Source organism: Tachysurus vachellii, chromosome 5 (assembly GCF_030014155.1).
Source record: "Tachysurus vachellii isolate PV-2020 chromosome 5, HZAU_Pvac_v1, whole genome shotgun sequence".
In the NCBI taxonomy this organism is placed as follows: domain Eukaryota; kingdom Metazoa; phylum Chordata; class Actinopteri; order Siluriformes; family Bagridae; genus Tachysurus; species Tachysurus vachellii.
The window spans coordinates 22,462,501-22,482,285 of NC_083464.1; the positions used below are offsets into that span (position 1 = coordinate 22,462,501).

The following is a 19,785-nucleotide window of genomic DNA, read 5'->3' on the forward strand; positions in this document are numbered from 1 at the left end:
GAGTAAAATCTTTTTTAGATTTATTCTAGCAGCACATAAAACAACATATAAAAGTGCAGTCATAAAATTAACAGCCACAAATGGGTGGGCAAACTCATCTTAACTCAATTTTCCTTCTGTGCTCATACAAGTATACGTCTAAAGACTTCAAGTCACTCAATGATAGCTGCAATTAAATTCAAGAAGCTTTTATTGGTCTCATATATAGTTATATGTGTAGTAACATTACAGTGAAATACTTTTCTTCACATATCCCAACTTGTTGGGAAGCTGGGGTCCAAGCTGAGGGTCAGCCATGATATGGTAGGGTTAAGGGCCTTGCTCAAGAGTCCAACATTGGCAACTTCCTGGTGCTGGGGCTTGAACAATCAACTATCTGATCAGCAAATCAGAGTCTTAACATTTCACCACTGCATAAAAGCATTGATGTAATTTGTTCATTTCACTTCTCATTACAGGAACACTCTGGTGAATCATGCAATTTTGTACAACTTGTATAAAAGAATTAATAGAAAGTTCAGTACCTTGTCAACATGACAAACAGTTGGATTCTATAACATTTGGTACTATAAATTTTATTTACACTGTGCCAACACTATGCTGATGTTCTACCTTTGCCTATACGCAAACCAAATTGAGCGTGATGATTTGACTTGCACAGTGACTCCAGCAGGAAGTTCAGAAAAAGAAAATAAGTGTCACACCCTCAAATGTCACACCCTTGGAATAGATGGACTCAATAAGTGAGGGGACATGAAAAATGCAGTATGACGAGTGAGTTACAAACAAATACGGCCAATGCAAAACAATCAAATTCGTAAGAAACTTTCCGACACGGACTCAAACTTCACGACAGTTATTATTATTATTCAGAGTTTATTTCAGGCATGTAATTGCTTTTCCTGTGGAGTTAGTTGTTTAATCTTACACAACTTAACGTGAATGTGATTGTAGTACTAGTGTTTGAAACAGGGATAGGTGTTCTGGCTTATATGAATTGGTCTCTAGAACAACAGGATCATGATACAGCTACGGAGGATGCATTTTAATACAGATAAAAAAACAAAGCTGTCCATCAGCCATGGCTAAATTTAACAGTGTTTTGATTCACACCGCTTACAACTGACATTTGTTTGCAGATCTGTTTCAACATACTGTATTGTTGTTGATTGCCTAGCTGGTTACATTATGATGGTAATCATGTGATATGGAGTACCATATGCCCATGAACCTTAGCTAGATTATACAGAAGAGTGTTTACTCACCCCTAGTTAGCCCTTCCTGTATCTGTAGCTTTGTTATTATTATTATTATTATTTTGTAGTACACCAATATAATTAGCTATGTTTTCTTAGTAGCTTATAGTGTAGCTAGGTGCTTTTTCGTACTCATTTGGTTTAGCTGTTTTAAATCATGAGTAGCCTGCAGCTCATAAATGGTTTTAATACATGTTAAACATTCCACCAACTTTAAAATGGTGCAAGGAGAAGAGACCATAAGCGCTGACCTGCATTTCTTTCTTTAGCTGGACACTGCTCTCTCTCTCCTGCTCATACTCTTTCTGAATACTGTCTTTCTCCTCCAGCGCTTCATCTCGCTCTTTCTGCAGGAGCGCCAGGCTCTTCAGCAGCTCGTCCTTTTCCAGGCGCACCTCCTCCATCTTTTGCTGAAAAACAATGCATGGAGTCAGAGACAAATAGGAAAAATGCTGTACATGATTTGTTATTCATCGAGTGAGAGGTGAATCAGACAGGAAATTAACTGGAGTTAAGCAAAGTAGTTCACACAAGCTCACTTAACATATGTTTTATATTAGGCAATGTACAGTACTTCATCTGCACTCAAAACATAAGCGTGATATTCAGGAATTAGGAACTTTTTACTTTTCTGTAACTCACAGACTTACAGACTTGCTTACCTCTAGATAGCTGGCTTTGGTGGTGACAACCAGAATGTCTGATCCACCCTCATCCTCGACAGTGAGTAGCTCTTCCTCAGTGGGGCTGTTAGCACGGAACTGGAAAGGTGTACTGGCCCCACGAATCTCTCCTTTATGAGTGACATAACAGAACTGGTAGAATTCCCCATCATCGTTGGGCACGTAGTAACCTGTACAAATATTTATAAACACAAATCCATCTTGTATCATCAATGAAGGAAAACTTTGATGGATGATTTTGCCAAATGCTTATAGGAAGTCCTCTGGAGAAAGATAAAAAAAAATTGTAGCCTCCATTTAACACCATGTTTTACAACTCACATGTGCAAACTAAAAGTGTGCTAGCTCATAAATTGTTTTACTATATCTTTCTGCTATCTCCGGACCATACTGGTGCACCTTTATCTTAAGTTTTACAAAGTTTCCAGTCTGTGACCTAAACCACTGCTATAAAACAGGCCCATCAACACTTGGGCGTGCTAATAGGGAGTTGGAGTGTTCCATATTTTACTGCATCTGTCATTTGGATATTAAAAGCTTTTAATATCCCTCTGAAAGGGCCCAAGCCACAGTGCTGCATTCAACTGAGCTAAAGAAAAGTCAGAAAGAGCTGTAATACAATATTATTTTAATGTCATGTTACCTTGAAAGATCACTGATCGGTTGACTGCAGTGCCTTCTGTGTACTCATCTGGTAGAGGAGACCACAGAAAGGTGTAATAGTCACGAGCCGTGCTCCAGCCAACCTATGAGAGAAAGGATTTTACATGGTAACCTAGCTACATCCATTTAAAAATTAAGCGAATCTGTAGTTAATCCATGACTGTCTTTGTATGGTTCACTTGACATATAATTTGTAGTTTAAACTCCCCATTACTGCTAAAAAGAAAACAGGAATAGACAATGTATTTCTATAAAATACAAGGAGGTCTATTTAGTCTGTCACATGTGCCGACTAATTCAAAGACACTAGATGCAATGTTCAGATGGTCATGGTATTACACATTGCCTGACTCACTTGTTTACTTCCCTGTTACCCTTTAAGCCAAAGCCTTAAAGATACACTCAGAGGTGTGTGCACACACGTGAACTCTGCCATGAGTTATAAAGGGATGATTGATACATGGCTCTTCCCAGCTGCCACATGTGCCAAGACCTTGTTCGGTTGAGGGAGCACGGCTACAACTCAGGCTTAACAGGAAGAGGAAAATAGGTGAAAATTTTACACATACTTCAAACTGGAAACCAAAATGTAATTATATGGATTTTATGTGTTGTTAACTGATGGCTGATGAGGGGGTGCGTAGAAAATATATCCATAAGTTCAGCCGTCTGCCATAAAACTGTCAAGCAAAATCAGACTCACATTGTACTGGCTTCGGGTCCCAATACACACACACCCTCACGTGTGCATACCGACATTCACATGTCCGCACAGACACACACACGCACGCATGCACAGACACACACACACGCGCGCACGCACAGAAACACTCACCGACACATGCACAGAAACACACACACACACACTCACATGCATGTGCGCAAAAACACCAACACACGTGTGCACATACGCACTCACACTCTAGCACTCACACACAGTCTAATACACACTCCCTAAACAAGCTTGCTGCCTCATAACTGTGCACACAGGAAATCTATAGCAAGTAATTTAACATGCATATGTACAAATCCACAAATGCAGAATCACTGGTAAATGGTCATATTTAAGAGCTGCTCACACTGTGCAGTTCACCACAATTAATGTTGCTGTAATCCCCAGACTGTACAAGGGAGAGTAGCCTGGGGTTCTGGAGCTGTAAAGAACAGGAAGCCATTAAAGGCAGTGTCATTACTGCACGCTGGACACCGCTCACTCATTAAGCCCGTTTAGGGTGAGTAAGGGCGAAACTGAACCTCTGTGTGCTTCTCATTTAAGCCCAGGAGCAACTCACAGCCAAGGAAAGCTAAAGTGGCTGATCTCCTCACCAAAATGCAAAACTATGACATTTACTAAGATAGACGGTTTAAAATTAAGACTTGTCTTAATAACATCTTGGCGAAGCCTTTCTAGTTCTGATTACTGCATACATGGCACTAACTATTAGTAATAGCACTGTTATCCATCCCAGCTTTCACATTTGATCAGCCTCAAAGACATTTGATGACTTCTACAAGCATGTGTGAATTGCAAGCAAACCAAGCCAAGACTGGATTTCATGCAAACAGCTCCCTTGATGCCTTAAAGCCCCACTCAAGCAACCTTTTTTCCTGCTGTTACACCCTTGTCTACAAACACCATCTGTGACCTGACGTAATCACTGGTGGGGGTCGCCACAGAAAGTCACTCGTGCTATTCAGCTGCTGGTGGAGCTGTACAGAGGTGTGAATTTTGGTCAATTTCAAATTCTCATTAATGTTAATGTTAATCACTGGGATCTGATCAAGACTTCAACAAGTCTATTGTGTTGGTAGCCTTAACAAAACTTTACAGCAGACGTTTTAGCTGTGTTGTCTGTTTTTGCTCTGTATTTAAATGGGATGTGTTTTCAGCTCACTAAAGTGTTATCGCTGGTGCCACTTTAATGAACTCATTTAAAATGTGATTTGAGAAAAGCAGCTTCATGCTCAATAAAATAATTTTTGTCAAGCTAATTTACTTTTCCTTTATCTGCTTGTATCTGGAGGTAAATTATTACATCCAAAACAGATCATTTGCACAATGTTTTTATGTAACCGTAATGAGAAAGTGCCCAAATGTAGCTCAGTGTTCCAGTGCATGAATTACATCCGGGCCAGTGTGAAATAAATGAATGGGTCGAGTTTGACCTAAACAACAATAAAGGATTAAAGCTCAGTTTTGTAGTTTTACTGGTTTGCCAATGAACTTGCATTTGTAGAGGTTTTGGTCCATAGACAACAGCTTCAATGAGTTTAGTGGTGGGTGTTTATTTCGAGAAGCACTTAGTGTTTCTGTTTACAGCTTGGGTCTGACATACAACAACAGAAACTGAAACATGGAGGCCAGCAGTCAATATTAAACAAACCTCTCAAAATCTGTTAGGCATGATTTAACTGCTGTGTGTGTGGACTTTTTTTTTTTTTTTTTTTTTTTTAGAAGAACCATTTTAGAAAAATATAACTTTCTTAATTAACGACAGGAAATGGGGCAGAAAACATACTACTCATGTGAGGAATTTTCTGAACTAAAATGTCAAGAACAATCAATATTTCCAGCTTCCCCTTCAGCTCAAAACAGAGAATTGACTTACATAAATGTCTGAAAAGTTATTATTATTCATAATGAGCTGTGCCTGTTCAAATATTTTATTATTATTACAATAATAAGAAGATTGTGAATATTGTTTTTGGTTTTGGAGACTAAAGATTTAACCTTATGTGAAATGGCGATTTTGTGTAATAAATTTAATTACTGTGGGGTCAGGACATAATAATAAAGGACAAATGTGGGTCCTCAGGCAAAATCAGTTGACAAAAACAAATATGAGATCAAGTCAGACTTGAATCCACCTGCAGCTGTGGGAAGAACATATATCAGGATGCAACAGTGACTGCTGCTTCTTCTCTGACAGGATAATTATAAAGCAGCGTTCGCCAGCTCCACCCTAGTGGCATGTTCTGACGCTCCAAACATGACGTTCACAAATTGCAAATCAGGCCTCTGCTAGAGCTCCAATTTCAAAGAGCACCAGGTTGGTACTCTTTGGAATTGGCCATTTGTTTAGACCAGAGATTGAAAAGACACCATCTAAGAAAAAGGGTATTGCAAAAGATTTCAACAGACAAGCTATCTGAGGACATAAAGGAAAATCCTGAAATGCAATCATGAGCTCAAAGACATAGCTTAATAAGGTACTTCGTAAATTCCAGAGAAGGGTGTTATGAGCTTATATTTATTTCAGGAAGTAAAATCTGTACACAGCCAAGCTGTACAAAGCAGTCAGAAAGTCCAACCATTTGCAAACAGGGCTCCATTTCATTAGTCCCAGCTCAGGTAGTGTGAAGTCATCCCCTGAACACCAGGTGGCAATAACATCCTACTGGCAGTCATGAGCCCAAGTCACAGCTCTAGGCCAATGACTCATGGATCAGGTATCCATTTTGGCATTGTTTAGTGCTTGGCACAGAACCCACCTATCTTTCAGCAAAGCAATGGCCGTGTGAAGGATTTATAACACCTAGGCTCTTCTTCCCAAGGGTTTACTCCTGCGTCAGGAGGTGTGTGCATGGCAGAGGTACAGATGAACGTATGTACCTCCAGGGCAATGCTGTGTTTTGTACACCACAAACCTCAACCTTGGAAAACAGGCTTCAAGCTCCAATCAGGATCTCACAAAGGTGGCAATGACAACAAAAACATATAAGGTAGCAGCTGTAAGTGACAAAGATACAATAAATCTTTTGTGCATGAAGTTAACCCAATGTAATTCAGGCTTTTCAGAATCTGATCTTTGCTCCTTTCCCACATTGCTCTGGGTTATAAAAACATACAGGAAGCAGTTTCAGAGATCATAAAAGTTTCTCCATTAATCAAAATTGCTCATCATCAACTTTCTTTGAAGCCATTTAGCCCAAGTCTAAAAGGCTGAATCTTAGACCGGTTTTCACCGGAGGTTAATCCCATGGCTCTTAATGAAGAACACTGCCTTCAATGCAACACAGCTGCAAAGGAGGAGAAGCCCTCCTGACAGCTTGTTGTAAAAAGGCTTCATCAAACTCTGTCCACCACACAGAAACACTCATACACTCAACCCAGAAGGCTCTAAAATTCCTCTTTGATCTCATCAGTCCAAAACCCAGACACTGAATCTTGTCAGTTACTATCCTTACTTCCATCTCAAAAACCATTAAATGTTAAGTCAGTCTTTCTCTCTGTAGCAGCGCTTCCCTTAACGTGGCCAAGGCAGTTGTGTGTGTTTCTTAACCAGCAGCAGCTGGGGGAAACTGCAGCATGCAGATCAAGCCAAAACACTAAGCTTACCCTGCCAGCAACTATAATTCATTCCTAAAAGCTCCCACGGCCATTAAGCTACAGCAGTTCTCTCTCGTGCATTCATGGATAGTAGGTGAATGTTCACCTACATTCCAAGCAATTTACACTCCAACATGAAGCAACGCATACTGTCAGTCTCAAGCTTGTGTGTAACAAACATTTTTCATTGGCAAAGTTCTAGAGCTGATGTTTTTACCTCTAAAGCAAACTGACATTCTTTTAAAATCACACAAGCCACAATATGCATAAAGATAATAGCATATATACATGCAAATATATATATATATATATGCTAATAATATATAAAATATATAAATATATACAAATATATAAAATACACATACATGCATACATACACACACTCACACATGCAAAGACATATACATGTATGTATACACACCGATCAGCCATAAGGTTAAAACTACAATATTGTGTAGATCCCCCTTGTGCCACTAATACTGTTCTGACCCACTGAGGCATGGACTCCACAAGACCTTTGAATGTGTGCTGTAGTTTCTGGCACCAAGATGTAAGCAGCAGATCCTTTAAGTCCTGTAAGTTGTGAGGAGGTGTGAGGAGGGGCCTCCATGGTTCTGACTTTGTCCAGCACATCCCACAGATGTTGACTGGATTCAGATTTGGGAAATTCGAAGACCATGTGAACACCTTAAACTATTAGTCATGATCCTCAAAAAAATCCTGAACAATTTTGCAGCATTGGCACTCTGACTAGTCCGCAGCCATGCAGCCCTTTTATTTACTATATTATTTATTTATTTACAATTAAAGTTGAGTTTCACAAAACTGCGTTGGGCCGCCAAACAAAACAAAAACAAAACTAGCGTGTAGCCAATGAGCAGAAACGGAGCTAAACCTTTCACGGTACAACACACAGTGCTACACGGTACAACACACAGTCCTACAAAAACACATAGTATTACTCATTGAGTTCATTTATTAATAAAAATATACCCTAGGTCAGCTGCCCCAACAGGTTCCGCCATAATACTTGTCTGGGTTATACTTGAGTTATACTTGTCTGGTGTATGTGTGGGCGGAGCTATCAATACAGGTTATCCATTTGGGTTAGGGGCGTGTTTGTTTTGGTGATTTCAAATGTCAACATTGGCTTTTAAACAATGGAGACCCCACCTTTAATGCATAAACAGCATTAATTTTATTAGCAGTTTCAGCTACAGTAGCTCTTCTGTGGGATCAGACCACTCTAGGCATTGCTCCTTACACACAATAAAGAGTCTTGGGCACCTTTGTTGCCAGTTCTCCTTCTTTGGACTATATCTGTTAGGTAATAATAACTGCATTCTGGAAGCAATCCTTAAGCTTGCACATTTTTTTTATCCAGCCATTTAGCTATCCAGCCATCTTTTTATTCATCTATCCGTTTGTGTGTGTATAAAATATCCACATTATTGCAGTAATGAAAGTGATGATTGGTTTTGTATAACAGGCCCAAAGTGTGACATGAGAAAATCCCCACACCCTAACACCACCTTCACCAGCCTAGACTGAAGGCAGGATGGGTTTATAAATTGAAGCTGTTGCATTGAGGCACCAAGAACCATGGTAAAAAGTTACGGACATCACACTTTTAACTGCTTCTGTTGTTTGATGCGAACATTACTGAAAGCTCTTGATGGCTATCTGCTTGATGTGTGGCTGCCTCCACATTGTTCTGCTCCCATATGATCACGCTGACAGAATAAACGTATGACTTTAGGCAAATTTGTGAACGTGTTGAGTAAAAATCTGACTGTTGCAACAAGGAAATCAATTCAATGCAATGTACAATAAACCAGATAAATGAACCTGAAACCGAGCAGATTTACCTTGAAAATGCCAACCCAATCCTTGGGATGGGGCGTGATGAACTGTGTGAGTGTGTAGTGGCACTCCAGTGCAGCATGAGGGAGATAGCTCTTCCCAACGTTCTGGAAGATGACATGAGCAAAATTAGATGTTTCCATGGTACTAGATGCTGATGGTCCCTCCTGAAAAAGTCTATAAATCAATCAGCAGCTGGCCCTGTATTAAAAACATAAGAAACAAATGGTAATGTAGATTACTTTTAGAAATGACACACCCAGTACTTCCCCTAATGACACCATAACTCACATACAGGGCAAAAAACATTCAGACTTTCCAAAATGATAGCAATAAACTATCACTTTAATACTGGTTTCGAGTTGCTGTTATATTAATAAATAATATACAAAAATTAAATAAATAACGTTAAATGATATAGTGCCTGTATGAAATTTAAAAAAAAAATAAATATCTTTGTATAACTCGCAAAAAAAAACAGAAAAAAAAAAAACGTTCGTATTAAACAAGTTAGCTAACGACATCAGAATCAGAATCAGAAAGAGCTTTATTGCCAGGTATGTTTTCACATGCGAGGAATTTGTTTTAGTGACAGAAGCTCCACAGTGTAACAGAATGACATATACGATATAGACTAATTGTATGTACAAATGTACAAGTGTGAAATGAGCATTTGAAATATACAATATAGGCAATTTGTTCAGACATGTTCAGTTTGTTAGAAACATAGATATTTAACATTTCATTTATGTTATTTTTATTATTATTATTATTGTTATTATTGGCAGTAATAGTAATGTGTTCAGCTATCACGAGCTATGCTGACTAAGCAGGAAGCTAACTTCATTAGCACGTCATTTAAAACAAAGTTCGTTGCTAGTAGCATGAGCTAAACAATAACAAACGAAGTTCACAGTAATTATCTAACCGTATTCGGTCATACAGGCGTGTTATCTCAATACAGAAATCATAACACACAATTTAAGTCTTTCTGTAATCCTAACAGTGAGAGAATCGAGTTGTTGTTCGTTTTAAATCATGTTTGTATAGCAGTGTGTTTGATGGATCTATGAGCAGCTAACATGCTAATAAGGAGAGCGGATTAAGTCACTAGAGCTAGCGTTAGCTTCTAAGTTTCAATCGAACTCGTGGATACCTGGCATGAAAAATACAATTAACACAAACAACTGTCAAAATTCTATACACGATGGTACAGTGTTAATGTATAAATACACTAAGCATGGCCTACCCCATATTTTCCAACAAGCAGAAACCCTCGGCCGTGTTGTTGACGCACTTTCCAGACTCAGCTGTACATTCCCCTCTCCGCTTCGCTTCCGGGAACACGTGACTGTCTTACGCACGCGCTTGAAATGTAGGTCTTCAAATCATACTTCCAAAATTATATCAGATTCTTGTACATTCTGTAACATAAATACAGAATCTGCTGTGCACCTTTTTTTCTTTTATTATTGTATGCACACTAGTTTTTTGTTGTTGTTTTTTTTTTTTTGCACTGATGTCGAACATGTTTTTGAATCATAATCCATGTACAGAAAAAGTGTTATTTTTTTTTAATGAGGAAAGTCAAATGGGAAAATGTAATATTTTTATTTGAAATCTTTTTATTTTATTTGGAAAGTTTCATATCGGTAAATGTAAGTGGTCTGAAAAAAAATTAAATAAAATCATTTTTTAAAAATTTTCCATTTTTATTTTGAAATTTTAAAATGACTTACAAGCCGAAAAGCTGTCAAAACTATGGACTTTTACAAGGCTGTTAATTCCTCTTTTTTAAATTAATTGTACTGCTCGATACCCCTTCTTTGTATATTTTTTTCCTTTCCTTTGTTTTGCTACTATTTTAAGATTTGAATAATATAGCATTGCATTTTGTTATCTGTTATCATTTGTTATTGAAATAATAATAAAAAAATTAAAAAATTAAAACAAATCATACTTCTAAAATCGTTTTCACGAATATGACGTGTAGGATCACACCAATACCCAAGCGCACACTGTGATATTGTGAGCTCAAATGAACAGGCCATGTTTAACCAGGAGCACCTACCTCTGTGCACTGCTACTGTAGCACGATAGCTACAGTATCTCTCTTAAGTCAAATTCATCAATATTCACAATACATGTGTTCCCCTGCCCACCATTCAAGAACTGTACATATCCAGAGTTAGGAAAGGCCTCAGAAAATGACTCTGGATCCCTCACATACAAGTCATTCACTTTTTGAACCTTTACCATCTGGCTGGTGCTACAGAGCCCCAAATACCAGCACAATCAGGCACAAGAACAGTTTCTTCCTCCAGACAATTTACCTCATGAACAGTTAAAGGTTCCCCTCATTACACGACAGGAGATGGAGCGGCTGGTGCTATGGTGCAGTCAGAACAGTCTAGAGCTAAACACCCACAAAACTGTGGAGATGATAGTGGACTTTAGGAAAGACCCCTCAATACTACTCCCCTCACAATATCCAACAGCCTGGTGTCATCTGTGGAGGCCTTCAAGTTTCTGGGCACTACCATTTCCCAAGAACTGAAATAGGAGTGCAACATAAACTCCATCATCAAAAAGGCCCAGCAGAGGATGTACTTTCTACATCAATTAAGGAAGTATGGTCTGCCACAGGAGCTGTTGATGCTGTTCTACACTGCAGTCATTGAGTCTGTCCTGTGCACATCCATCACCATCTGGTTTGGTGCAGCAACAAAAAAGACTGCAATGCACAGTAAAAAACTGTGCAATGCACAGGCTGCAATGCACAGTAAAAACAGCAGAAAAAATAATTGGTGCCCCCCTGCCCACTTCCCAGGACTTGTACGACACAAGAACCAGAAACCGGGAAGGAAAAATCACCACTGACCCTTCGCACCCTGGACACAATCACTTTCAGCTCCTCCCTTCTGGCAGGCGCTACAGAACTTTGCTTACTAAAACTGCCAGACACAGGAACAATTTCTTTCCCCAGGCAATCACCCTGATCACCATAATTATATTCACTACTTCATATCTATAAGTACTGCATTATTAGGACTGTCAGTCATCAAATCATCTGTATATATTACACACTACTGCTGCTATATATTGTACAAAAGCATTATATTGCACAATATTGTTATTTGCACTCCCACACTTTATGTACATAACTGATCAGTCATATTCCATATTCATATTTAATACTCATTCTTTATATATTGTATCTCATCGTCTGCATTGTCTTGTATAGTTTGTATAGTATAGTGTTATTTCTCTGTACTTTTGAGAGTCACAAACAGCTGGAACCAAATTCCTTGTGAGTGTCAACACACTTGGCCAATAAACCTGATTCTGATTCTGATTCCGATTACACAATAACAATGTGCAATCATTTTATAATTTTAATTTATTCTTACTACATCCCTGCATCTCATTCTATTCTATTTCATTCTATCATCTATAGCACAACTGTACATACAATTGATTTATTTTTCAATTATTTTGTGTCTATTTGTATTTACATGTGTATTTATTTATTTATTTGTTTGTTTGTTTGCTTGTTTATTTATTTACTTATTTATTATTTTTCTGTGTGTTATCGACTCTGTGAACTAGAAACGTATGACACTAAAACTAATCAAAAGTTCCTTCTGATTCTGATCAGTTCTAGTTCTATAAAACATGCCTTTGTTATTGTATTATAAATTCTACACTATCATCAAACAACTTCCGCTGGAGCATGCGTGCTATCGGTTTTAACCAATCGTATTATAGCTCTGTAGGATGCCCCGCCTTCTCTTTGCTTCTCTTTTCCATTGGTGGAGAAGGTGCTCAAGCACAACGCTGTATGGTCAGAGGTTGCATCATTCATTTGCCGTCCAATGCAGGCGCTGTGAGTCGGAGGGCAGCAGTAAGGCAGTATGGCGGCTCTGTTAAGGGGCTCTCGGAAAAGTCTTTTAGGAAAGTGGCATAATCATGTCGCTTCGGTTCAGGGTATGCTCGGTCATATTTATCTCGGTTTTAGTGACTTATTTATTGCAGAGTTGTGAGTTATGTACTGTGAAAAATGCTGTGCTAAATTATCCCATTTCATACTGTTTAAAATTAAACAGACACAAGTGTTGTAGTTCTGCGGTTAGAGTGACAACAACATGGTGTCTTAAATCACAAACCATTTTTCTTTGGAGATCTTCATTAAGTTAGTGTTGTTGTGTGTTCACCTTGAGATCACCTGAAGGGCGTTACTGTGGCAATAGGACACTTGTGCGCGTGCATTATGTAATGGTTTTTGTCTCAGTCTGCAGATCTATGGCCTCCAAGACCCAGGTGGGCTTCATTGGCTTGGGGAACATGGGAAACCCAATGGCCAAGAACCTGATCAAACACGGCTACCCTGTGATTGCTACAGATGTTTTCCCAGAGTCTTGCAAAGAACTACAGGAGCTGGGGGCTCAAGTGAGATCAAACATGACTTCAAATTTTGCACACATTGGTAATAGAATTAAGGTGGCTCTTCAGAGTCCATGGTTCAACCCTGATATCAGGTTACTGTCTGCGTGGAGTTTTCTGTGTTGTAACCAGTTGCTAAATTTCCCCTTGTATGTGTGTGTGCGCGCATTGACCCACTGATGAGCTGCCTTCCCATCCCAGGTGTAACATGGGCTCCAGAGTCACTGTGTCCCTGACCACGATACACTGTTTACTGTAAAATTGGACTTTTTCTTTTGTTTTATGGTCTTAGATCTTGGACACACCTGCAGATGTGGCAGACAAAGCAGACCGCATCATCACGATGCTGCCGTCAAGCCCTAATGTTATTGATGTGTACACGGGTCAAAATGGAATTCTTAAGTAAGCCTGGGTTTTCAGATCTTTTTCACAAGTTTAATTTTTGTTTTCAGTTAAATGATCATCGTTATGGGTGTAAGGATTTTGATAAAGTAGCTAAAAAGTCAACATGATTAACCAGTGTATTAGAATTACTATTAATCCTCCTTTTTGTCTTATCCTTGAATTTTTCATATCATAGCATTTTATTGAACCTGGACATCTGCATTATTTATATCAGATTTGAATGGCATGGAAATATTTATATTATGTGATCCAAGCTCAAATAACAAGAGGATTTTTTTTCTGAAGTGATATTTTTTTTAAGTGACTTGTGAATTTCTGCAATTAAGTTAGTAGTATTTTTGTAGCATGTACATCAATAATGTTGTGTGTGTAATTCTCTATATATTTATCTATCTATATGTGTAGTGTGTGTGTGTGTGTGTATATATATCTCAGAATCAGGTTTATTGGCCAAGTTTGTTGACACACACAAGGAATTTGGTTCCAGCTGTTTGTGACTCTCAAAAGTACAGACATAAATAACACTATACTATACAAGACAATGCAGACGATGAGATACAATATATACAGAATGAGTATTAAATATGAATATGGAATATGACTGATCAGTTATGTACATAAAGTGTGGGAGTGCAAATAACAATATTGTGCAATATTATGCTTTTGTACAATATATAGCAGCAGTAGTGTGTGTAATATATGCAGAGGATTTGATGACTGACAGTCCTGATAATGCAGTACTTATAGATATGAAGCAGTGAATATAATTATGGTGAGTTGTTGATCGGGGTGATTGCCTGGTGAAAGAAACTGTTCCTGTGTCTGGCAGTTTTAGGGAGGAGCTGAAAGAGGTTGTGTCCAGGGTGCGAAGGGTCAGTGGTGATTTTTCCTTCCCGGTTTCTGGTTCTTGTGTTGTACAAGTCCTGGGAAGTGGGCAGGGGGACACCAATTATTTTTTCTGCTTTTTTTACTGTGCATTGCAGTCTGTTCCTGTCCTGTTTATATGTAGGCCAAGACAAATAAATAGAGTGTAAAATAATAATTACTAATAATTAGTACTATATTCTAAAAATATAGTGTGTATAAAATATGTATAAAATATATTTGTGTGTGTGTGTGTACATTAAATGTAATAAGTCCATCAATTAACAGACCGACCATTCAGGCCAAATTTGTATTCAAATTTGTATATAATTTCTCTTAAAGTTCATGCTTTACTATATTCCACTTTTAGTCATAAATCTCAACTCTACATACTGTCCAGAGTAAAGAGATGAGAGCTGGGTATCTTAACCTTAAAACTATAAAACTAGTTCCACTTATTATTCTCTTGTATGCTTATTTCTCTTGCTATGCAGGAAGGTGAAGAAAGGCTCTCTACTCATTGACTCCAGTACCATTGATCCTGCTGTATCCAAGGAAATGGCTGTTGCTTCCGAGAAAATGGGTGCTGTTTTTATGGATGCTCCGGTATCTGGAGGTAAAAGCATGTACCCACCACAGTGGTTAATGTGACCCAAACCAGACAAAACTCTTTTTACTGGAGTTTTATTGTTTTCTCACCCACATATGTTCTGGAGTGATTCATCCTGAGCTGTTTTCCCCCCACCTAACCTCAGTATGAAGAAGAAAAAAAAAACATGATGCAGCTTTGATTCATCTGTTACCATAAGCAGTGTCCACGAAGAGGCAGTTGGCTGTTTTCTGAAAAAGAATCATTTTGGGCAGGGTCTCTGTTCCCTTTATGTTTACAATGTGTTTATTCGGGTTTCGAGATTTTATGCATCACCTACACAGATGTATACACTACCACATGCAGTGAGATGTATACAGTTTATCTCCACAAAATAATCTGATAAAAGCATAACATATTTGGCCAATTTCAATTGTTTTCTAGGGTCATCCTGTCTTTTAAAAGATTATGCTTTTTTCCCCCCAAGATTAGTTCTCTAACTGTTAAGTAGGTGTGTTACACAACTAAACTAATATCTCCTTGCGAAAACCCCACGATATTCCACTCTCATGATCTTAGTTGTAGTTAGAGTAGAGTATCTATAAAATAACAGGGTACATGTCAAAATACAAACACGCATCCTGGACCTAAAATCACTGCGTACTTAATTATTAATTGTTATTTTGTTTAAGGCTGGACAATTGCTGAATGTTTCCTTTAAAAAGGAAATAACATGAACACATGGGGTGACGCCTGTCCAGTTTCCGCTGTACTAACTTTTGCTATTGGTGTGTTGGAGATGCAGGGAGACTGGGCTGAAAATGACTCATGCAATTAAATTTCCCACCCACGGAATGACTCCTGGAGTCTAAATACACATACATTCACCCAGTGTACACACGCATACACATCATGTACACATCACACATGCATATGCACTGTTCATACATGCTTTCTTGTTTGTTCTCCTCTCTCCTAAATATGACCCATTTTCGTTGAGCTTTTGAACGGTTTTTATGTTCCTGTCTCAGCAGATTTCATTCCTTTTCCATCTTCACTATGATTAAAGTTGTTGTGCCGTTCATGCTTTACCTCACAGTTCGACATTGTATTGTGCAGACCTTCTGACATAAGCTGCAGTATCTCCAGACCAGCAAGGGAATGAGTCCAAGGGTTGTCACTCGGGTTTAAACCTTTCAACTCCACTTTGAGGGAGGTTAGATATTAATAAATCACAATTTTGAACCAATGCAGATAAGCGCATGCTTCTATCCTGTTTTCATCTTTTGCTACAAATATGAGACACTTGCAGTGATGGGCATAAGCCACTCTATACAGAAACGTCAGTGCATGCATGCACAAAAAAAAGTTTACGTTTTTAAATCATTTTGGCAGTTACAATATTACAACCTTCTTTTCTTATAGTCTTGGCTGAGGTGCAATGGCTACCTCATGTTCTAAGACAGCCGGTTCTTATACTGAGCCAGCACCCACTCTGTGCTTTATGGCCCTTTTAATCAGGAAGTTGTTGCCTCTGGCTTTTCGGCACGTAAACAACAGCACGCTACTAGTTTTCTTTCCTTAAATTGTTGCCTCTCCCGACAAGACTGCGTCAGCATGGTTTGGCATGGGCGCCGCTGAAACGGCTTTTGGGTGCGAAACAGTCGTAAGAATTCCACAAACCTGCTCAGTCTCTGTACTTAGCCCCTCTAGTAGATATTATTCTCAGCTCTACCCTTGTGCCTGTGAACCATCCGTAATGAAAAGCGAGCCACAACAAAACTGAACATGACGTCACTTTCATCCGTGTGTGAAAGTAGATGGAACTGCACTGCTGTAATTATAGAACTTTTTCCCTGCCTGTGTAATTAAGGCCCTGACATGGAGTTAAAGTAAAGAACCACACAAGCTCTCAGCTTCTTTATTCCCAACATGTTTATTTATTACTGCCGCATACTGTACCATTAATGCTCATTGAACTTGCCGTGACATCAATGCATTGTAAAGATCTTTTGTTTAGCATATCATGCATGATTTTATTTCTTTGCTGCCAACTTTTTTTTTAGAAAGACACAGACATTTGAATTAGAGTAACCAGTGCTAAGGGGTGGCTTCATTTGCTGAAATAATATAAAATAAAAAAATCTCAGTTGATTTTATATTATACATCTAGTTATGTTCTCAAATTCTTTTGAAGTCGTACACTTCAGATCTAATCCATCATAGTAAACTGTAATAGCATGATTTAAGGGCTCTGTAGTAATATTAATACTAGACTTGTACCTAATCACTATAATACTTTCACTTGGCTTAAAATGTCATTAGAATATAATTTTTATACCCTTAAAAAGATCAACTAGGTATGGCATAAATAGGTAACCCCTTCACCAGGCAGTTTTCTGATTGGCTCAGGTGTTGGAGCCGCCACTTCTGGTAAGCTGACCTTCATGGTGGGAGGAGTGGAGGAGGAATTCACAGCAGTGAAAGAGTTACTAAGCTGCATGGGAGCCAATGTAGTTTACTGCGGTCAGGTTGGCACAGGACAGGTATGCCTCGGATTCTTCATTTGGTGTTGCTCTTGTTGTTCATTTGTATGTCAGAAGCTGTGAGTTATGTTGTGTTTGTGTAATCATGTGTTTCTCCTCTTCTCTTAACAGGCAGCTAAGATCTGTAACAACATGCTGTTGGCAATAGGAATGATTGGCACTGCCGAGACCATGAACTTGGGCATCAGGTATAGTTGGCCACTTTTATTTTTTATAGATGGTGACAAAATAAAATGATGGTAAACATACTATAGATTACACTTGGGTCAGATTTTTGGCCAACTTATTTTATTATTACCTTTTTTTCTTTGCATTTTTGTAGAAAGTGTTGATCTGTCACACTATGTGGTGTAAGTAGTTTCAGTTTGTATCTCCTTTAACAGGCTGGGGCTCGATCCCAAGCTTCTGGCAAAAATACTCAACATGAGCTCAGGCCGCTGCTGGTCCAGTGACACCTATAATCCTGTTCCAGGAGTAATGGAGGGAGTGCCCTCAGCTAACAACTATCAAGGGGGGTTTGGAACCACACTAATGGCTAAGGTATGGTCTGTTTATGTTACCTCGTTTTTTGCTGTTTCTCTTTTACTGTCATTCATAATTTCTCAGTAACACTAACTTAAATCTTGTGCTAAACCCGGATTTCTCTTTTTACTTAAAATAAATACTGTGTTAAACGAATATGTATTATAAAAAAAAAAATCATACTTGTTTTGCTTGTTCTAATGACTACATCTGACATTATGTTGCTCAAATTACTTTTATAAATCAATTGTATATGATAATTCCTTAAAATAAAATATTTTACTGCAGGATCTGGGACTCGCACAGAACACTGCAACAAATACGAAGACTCCAGTTCCACTGGGTTCACTGGCTCATCAGATCTATCGCATGATGTGTGCACGTGGTTATGCCAGTAAGGACTTCTCCTCTGTCTTCCAGTTCCTGCGTGAAGAGGAGGGCCAGTAGGGGGTGACACCCACTATTGTGGCCTAAGTCTACTCTTCTGCCTCACCAAGACCTGGCGTGAAAAATGTTTGCAAATAATGCAACAGTGACCTGTGTGATCTCCAAATACTTCAAGTCTATGAAGTCAAATGAGTGAAAGAGTAGAACATAGGACATGAACCTATAAATTTAAAGATGTTCAGTCCTTGTCTCTGGAATCATGTTACCTGTTTGGGCCTGTCCTTTTCAAACCATGTTCCCATGTTTAACCCTTGAAACTGTGAATCTGAGGCAGTAGTTACGTTTGTTTGTTAATCAGATTCTGTAGCATTGTGTCTTTTAGTCTGACTTTCAGTAACATATGTGGTCATGTTGGAATTGCTGTTATGGTTTCAGCTGAATGAACTGGCACAGCTGCAAGGAGGAAGTGACACTTTTAGATTTTATTAAAAAAAACACTCCTTTGCTTGCGCTAGCTAAGACACAGTTTCATAGCACTTACTCCTTTTTTTTGTTTTAATAGATAATAGATGTTTTTCTAGTTTTATTTTCAGAGTAATTGCTGTCATGTTTAACAGGTTTGCAGTGAGGTCTACATGTCATAAATCTTATGTCTCTCCTCTGAAATTAAAGCAGAAAAATGTGTCCTGACAGTGAAAGCTGGTTTCCTCCAGGTGACGCTTGAATTCCAGTCTAGCACACTCACTAATGAACGCCAAATTATCCTGTTCTCATATTTTCTATGATTTCTGCTGTTCGGTCAGTGTCTTATCTTGTATTATGTTCTGATGTGATTTGGACAGAGTAAAAATTATATCTGAACATGTATTCATCAGCGGTTCTCTATGCTTGGTGATTTTTGTGATTTCTGTGTCAATACAGGTAAATTTTTCGTGTCAGTAGTTTTCTGCTAGTCTGATTTCAGCCCTTTCTGTCCATCATTCAAAGTTGTTTTTTGAAACATAATCAAACACATAATTCCGTTATATTTGGATTAGACAAATAGACGAAAAAGTGTGAAAGCGCCCTAATATTACATGTTCTGTAACGGCGCTGTCCAAAAACTCACAGTTCAGAGATCAGCAATTTGGGAACAGCCAGAAAATTGAAAAATAAGAATCAATGATCAATTCAGTTAGGTTTAGTGCTGCAAGAATAAACATTAGTTATTTTAAATTTCCACTTTATGGTCCAT

At 38.4% G+C, this 19,785-nt stretch overlaps 2 protein-coding genes across 7 annotated transcripts in view; one reads left to right on the top strand and one right to left on the bottom strand.

Annotated features, from left to right (window-relative positions):
* Positions 1-10,169, bottom strand: part of tax1bp1b (Tax1 (human T-cell leukemia virus type I) binding protein 1b) — a 20,550-nt gene extending 10,381 nt beyond the window's left edge. For 5 of the 6 annotated variants that reach the window (XM_060870496.1, XM_060870493.1, XM_060870495.1 and 2 more), the window contains exons 1-5: positions 10,045-10,169; positions 8,801-8,996; positions 2,583-2,685; positions 1,919-2,109; positions 1,508-1,666 (exon numbers count right to left, since the gene is read on the bottom strand). In XM_060870496.1, the coding sequence (XP_060726479.1) occupies positions 1,508-1,666; positions 1,919-2,109; positions 2,583-2,685; positions 8,801-8,938 (591 nt within the window). In that variant the 5' untranslated portion in view covers positions 8,939-8,996; positions 10,045-10,169. Of the gene's footprint in view, positions 1-1,507; positions 1,667-1,918; positions 2,110-2,582; positions 2,686-8,800; positions 8,997-10,044 lie in introns of those variants that run through there. The other variant, XM_060870497.1, reaches the window with a different exon arrangement.
* A 2,459-nt stretch (positions 10,170-12,628) lies between these two features.
* Positions 12,629-19,487, top strand: hibadhb (3-hydroxyisobutyrate dehydrogenase b). Its single transcript, XM_060870502.1, has 8 exons — positions 12,629-12,782; positions 13,087-13,244; positions 13,531-13,640; positions 15,002-15,123; positions 17,509-17,642; positions 17,754-17,830; positions 18,026-18,182; positions 18,453-19,487. Exons 1-8 carry the CDS (start codon positions 12,710-12,712, stop codon positions 18,609-18,611), a joined length of 990 nt encoding a protein of 329 aa, XP_060726485.1. The 5' UTR covers positions 12,629-12,709; the 3' UTR covers positions 18,612-19,487.
* Positions 19,488-19,785: the final 298 nt, after the last annotated feature.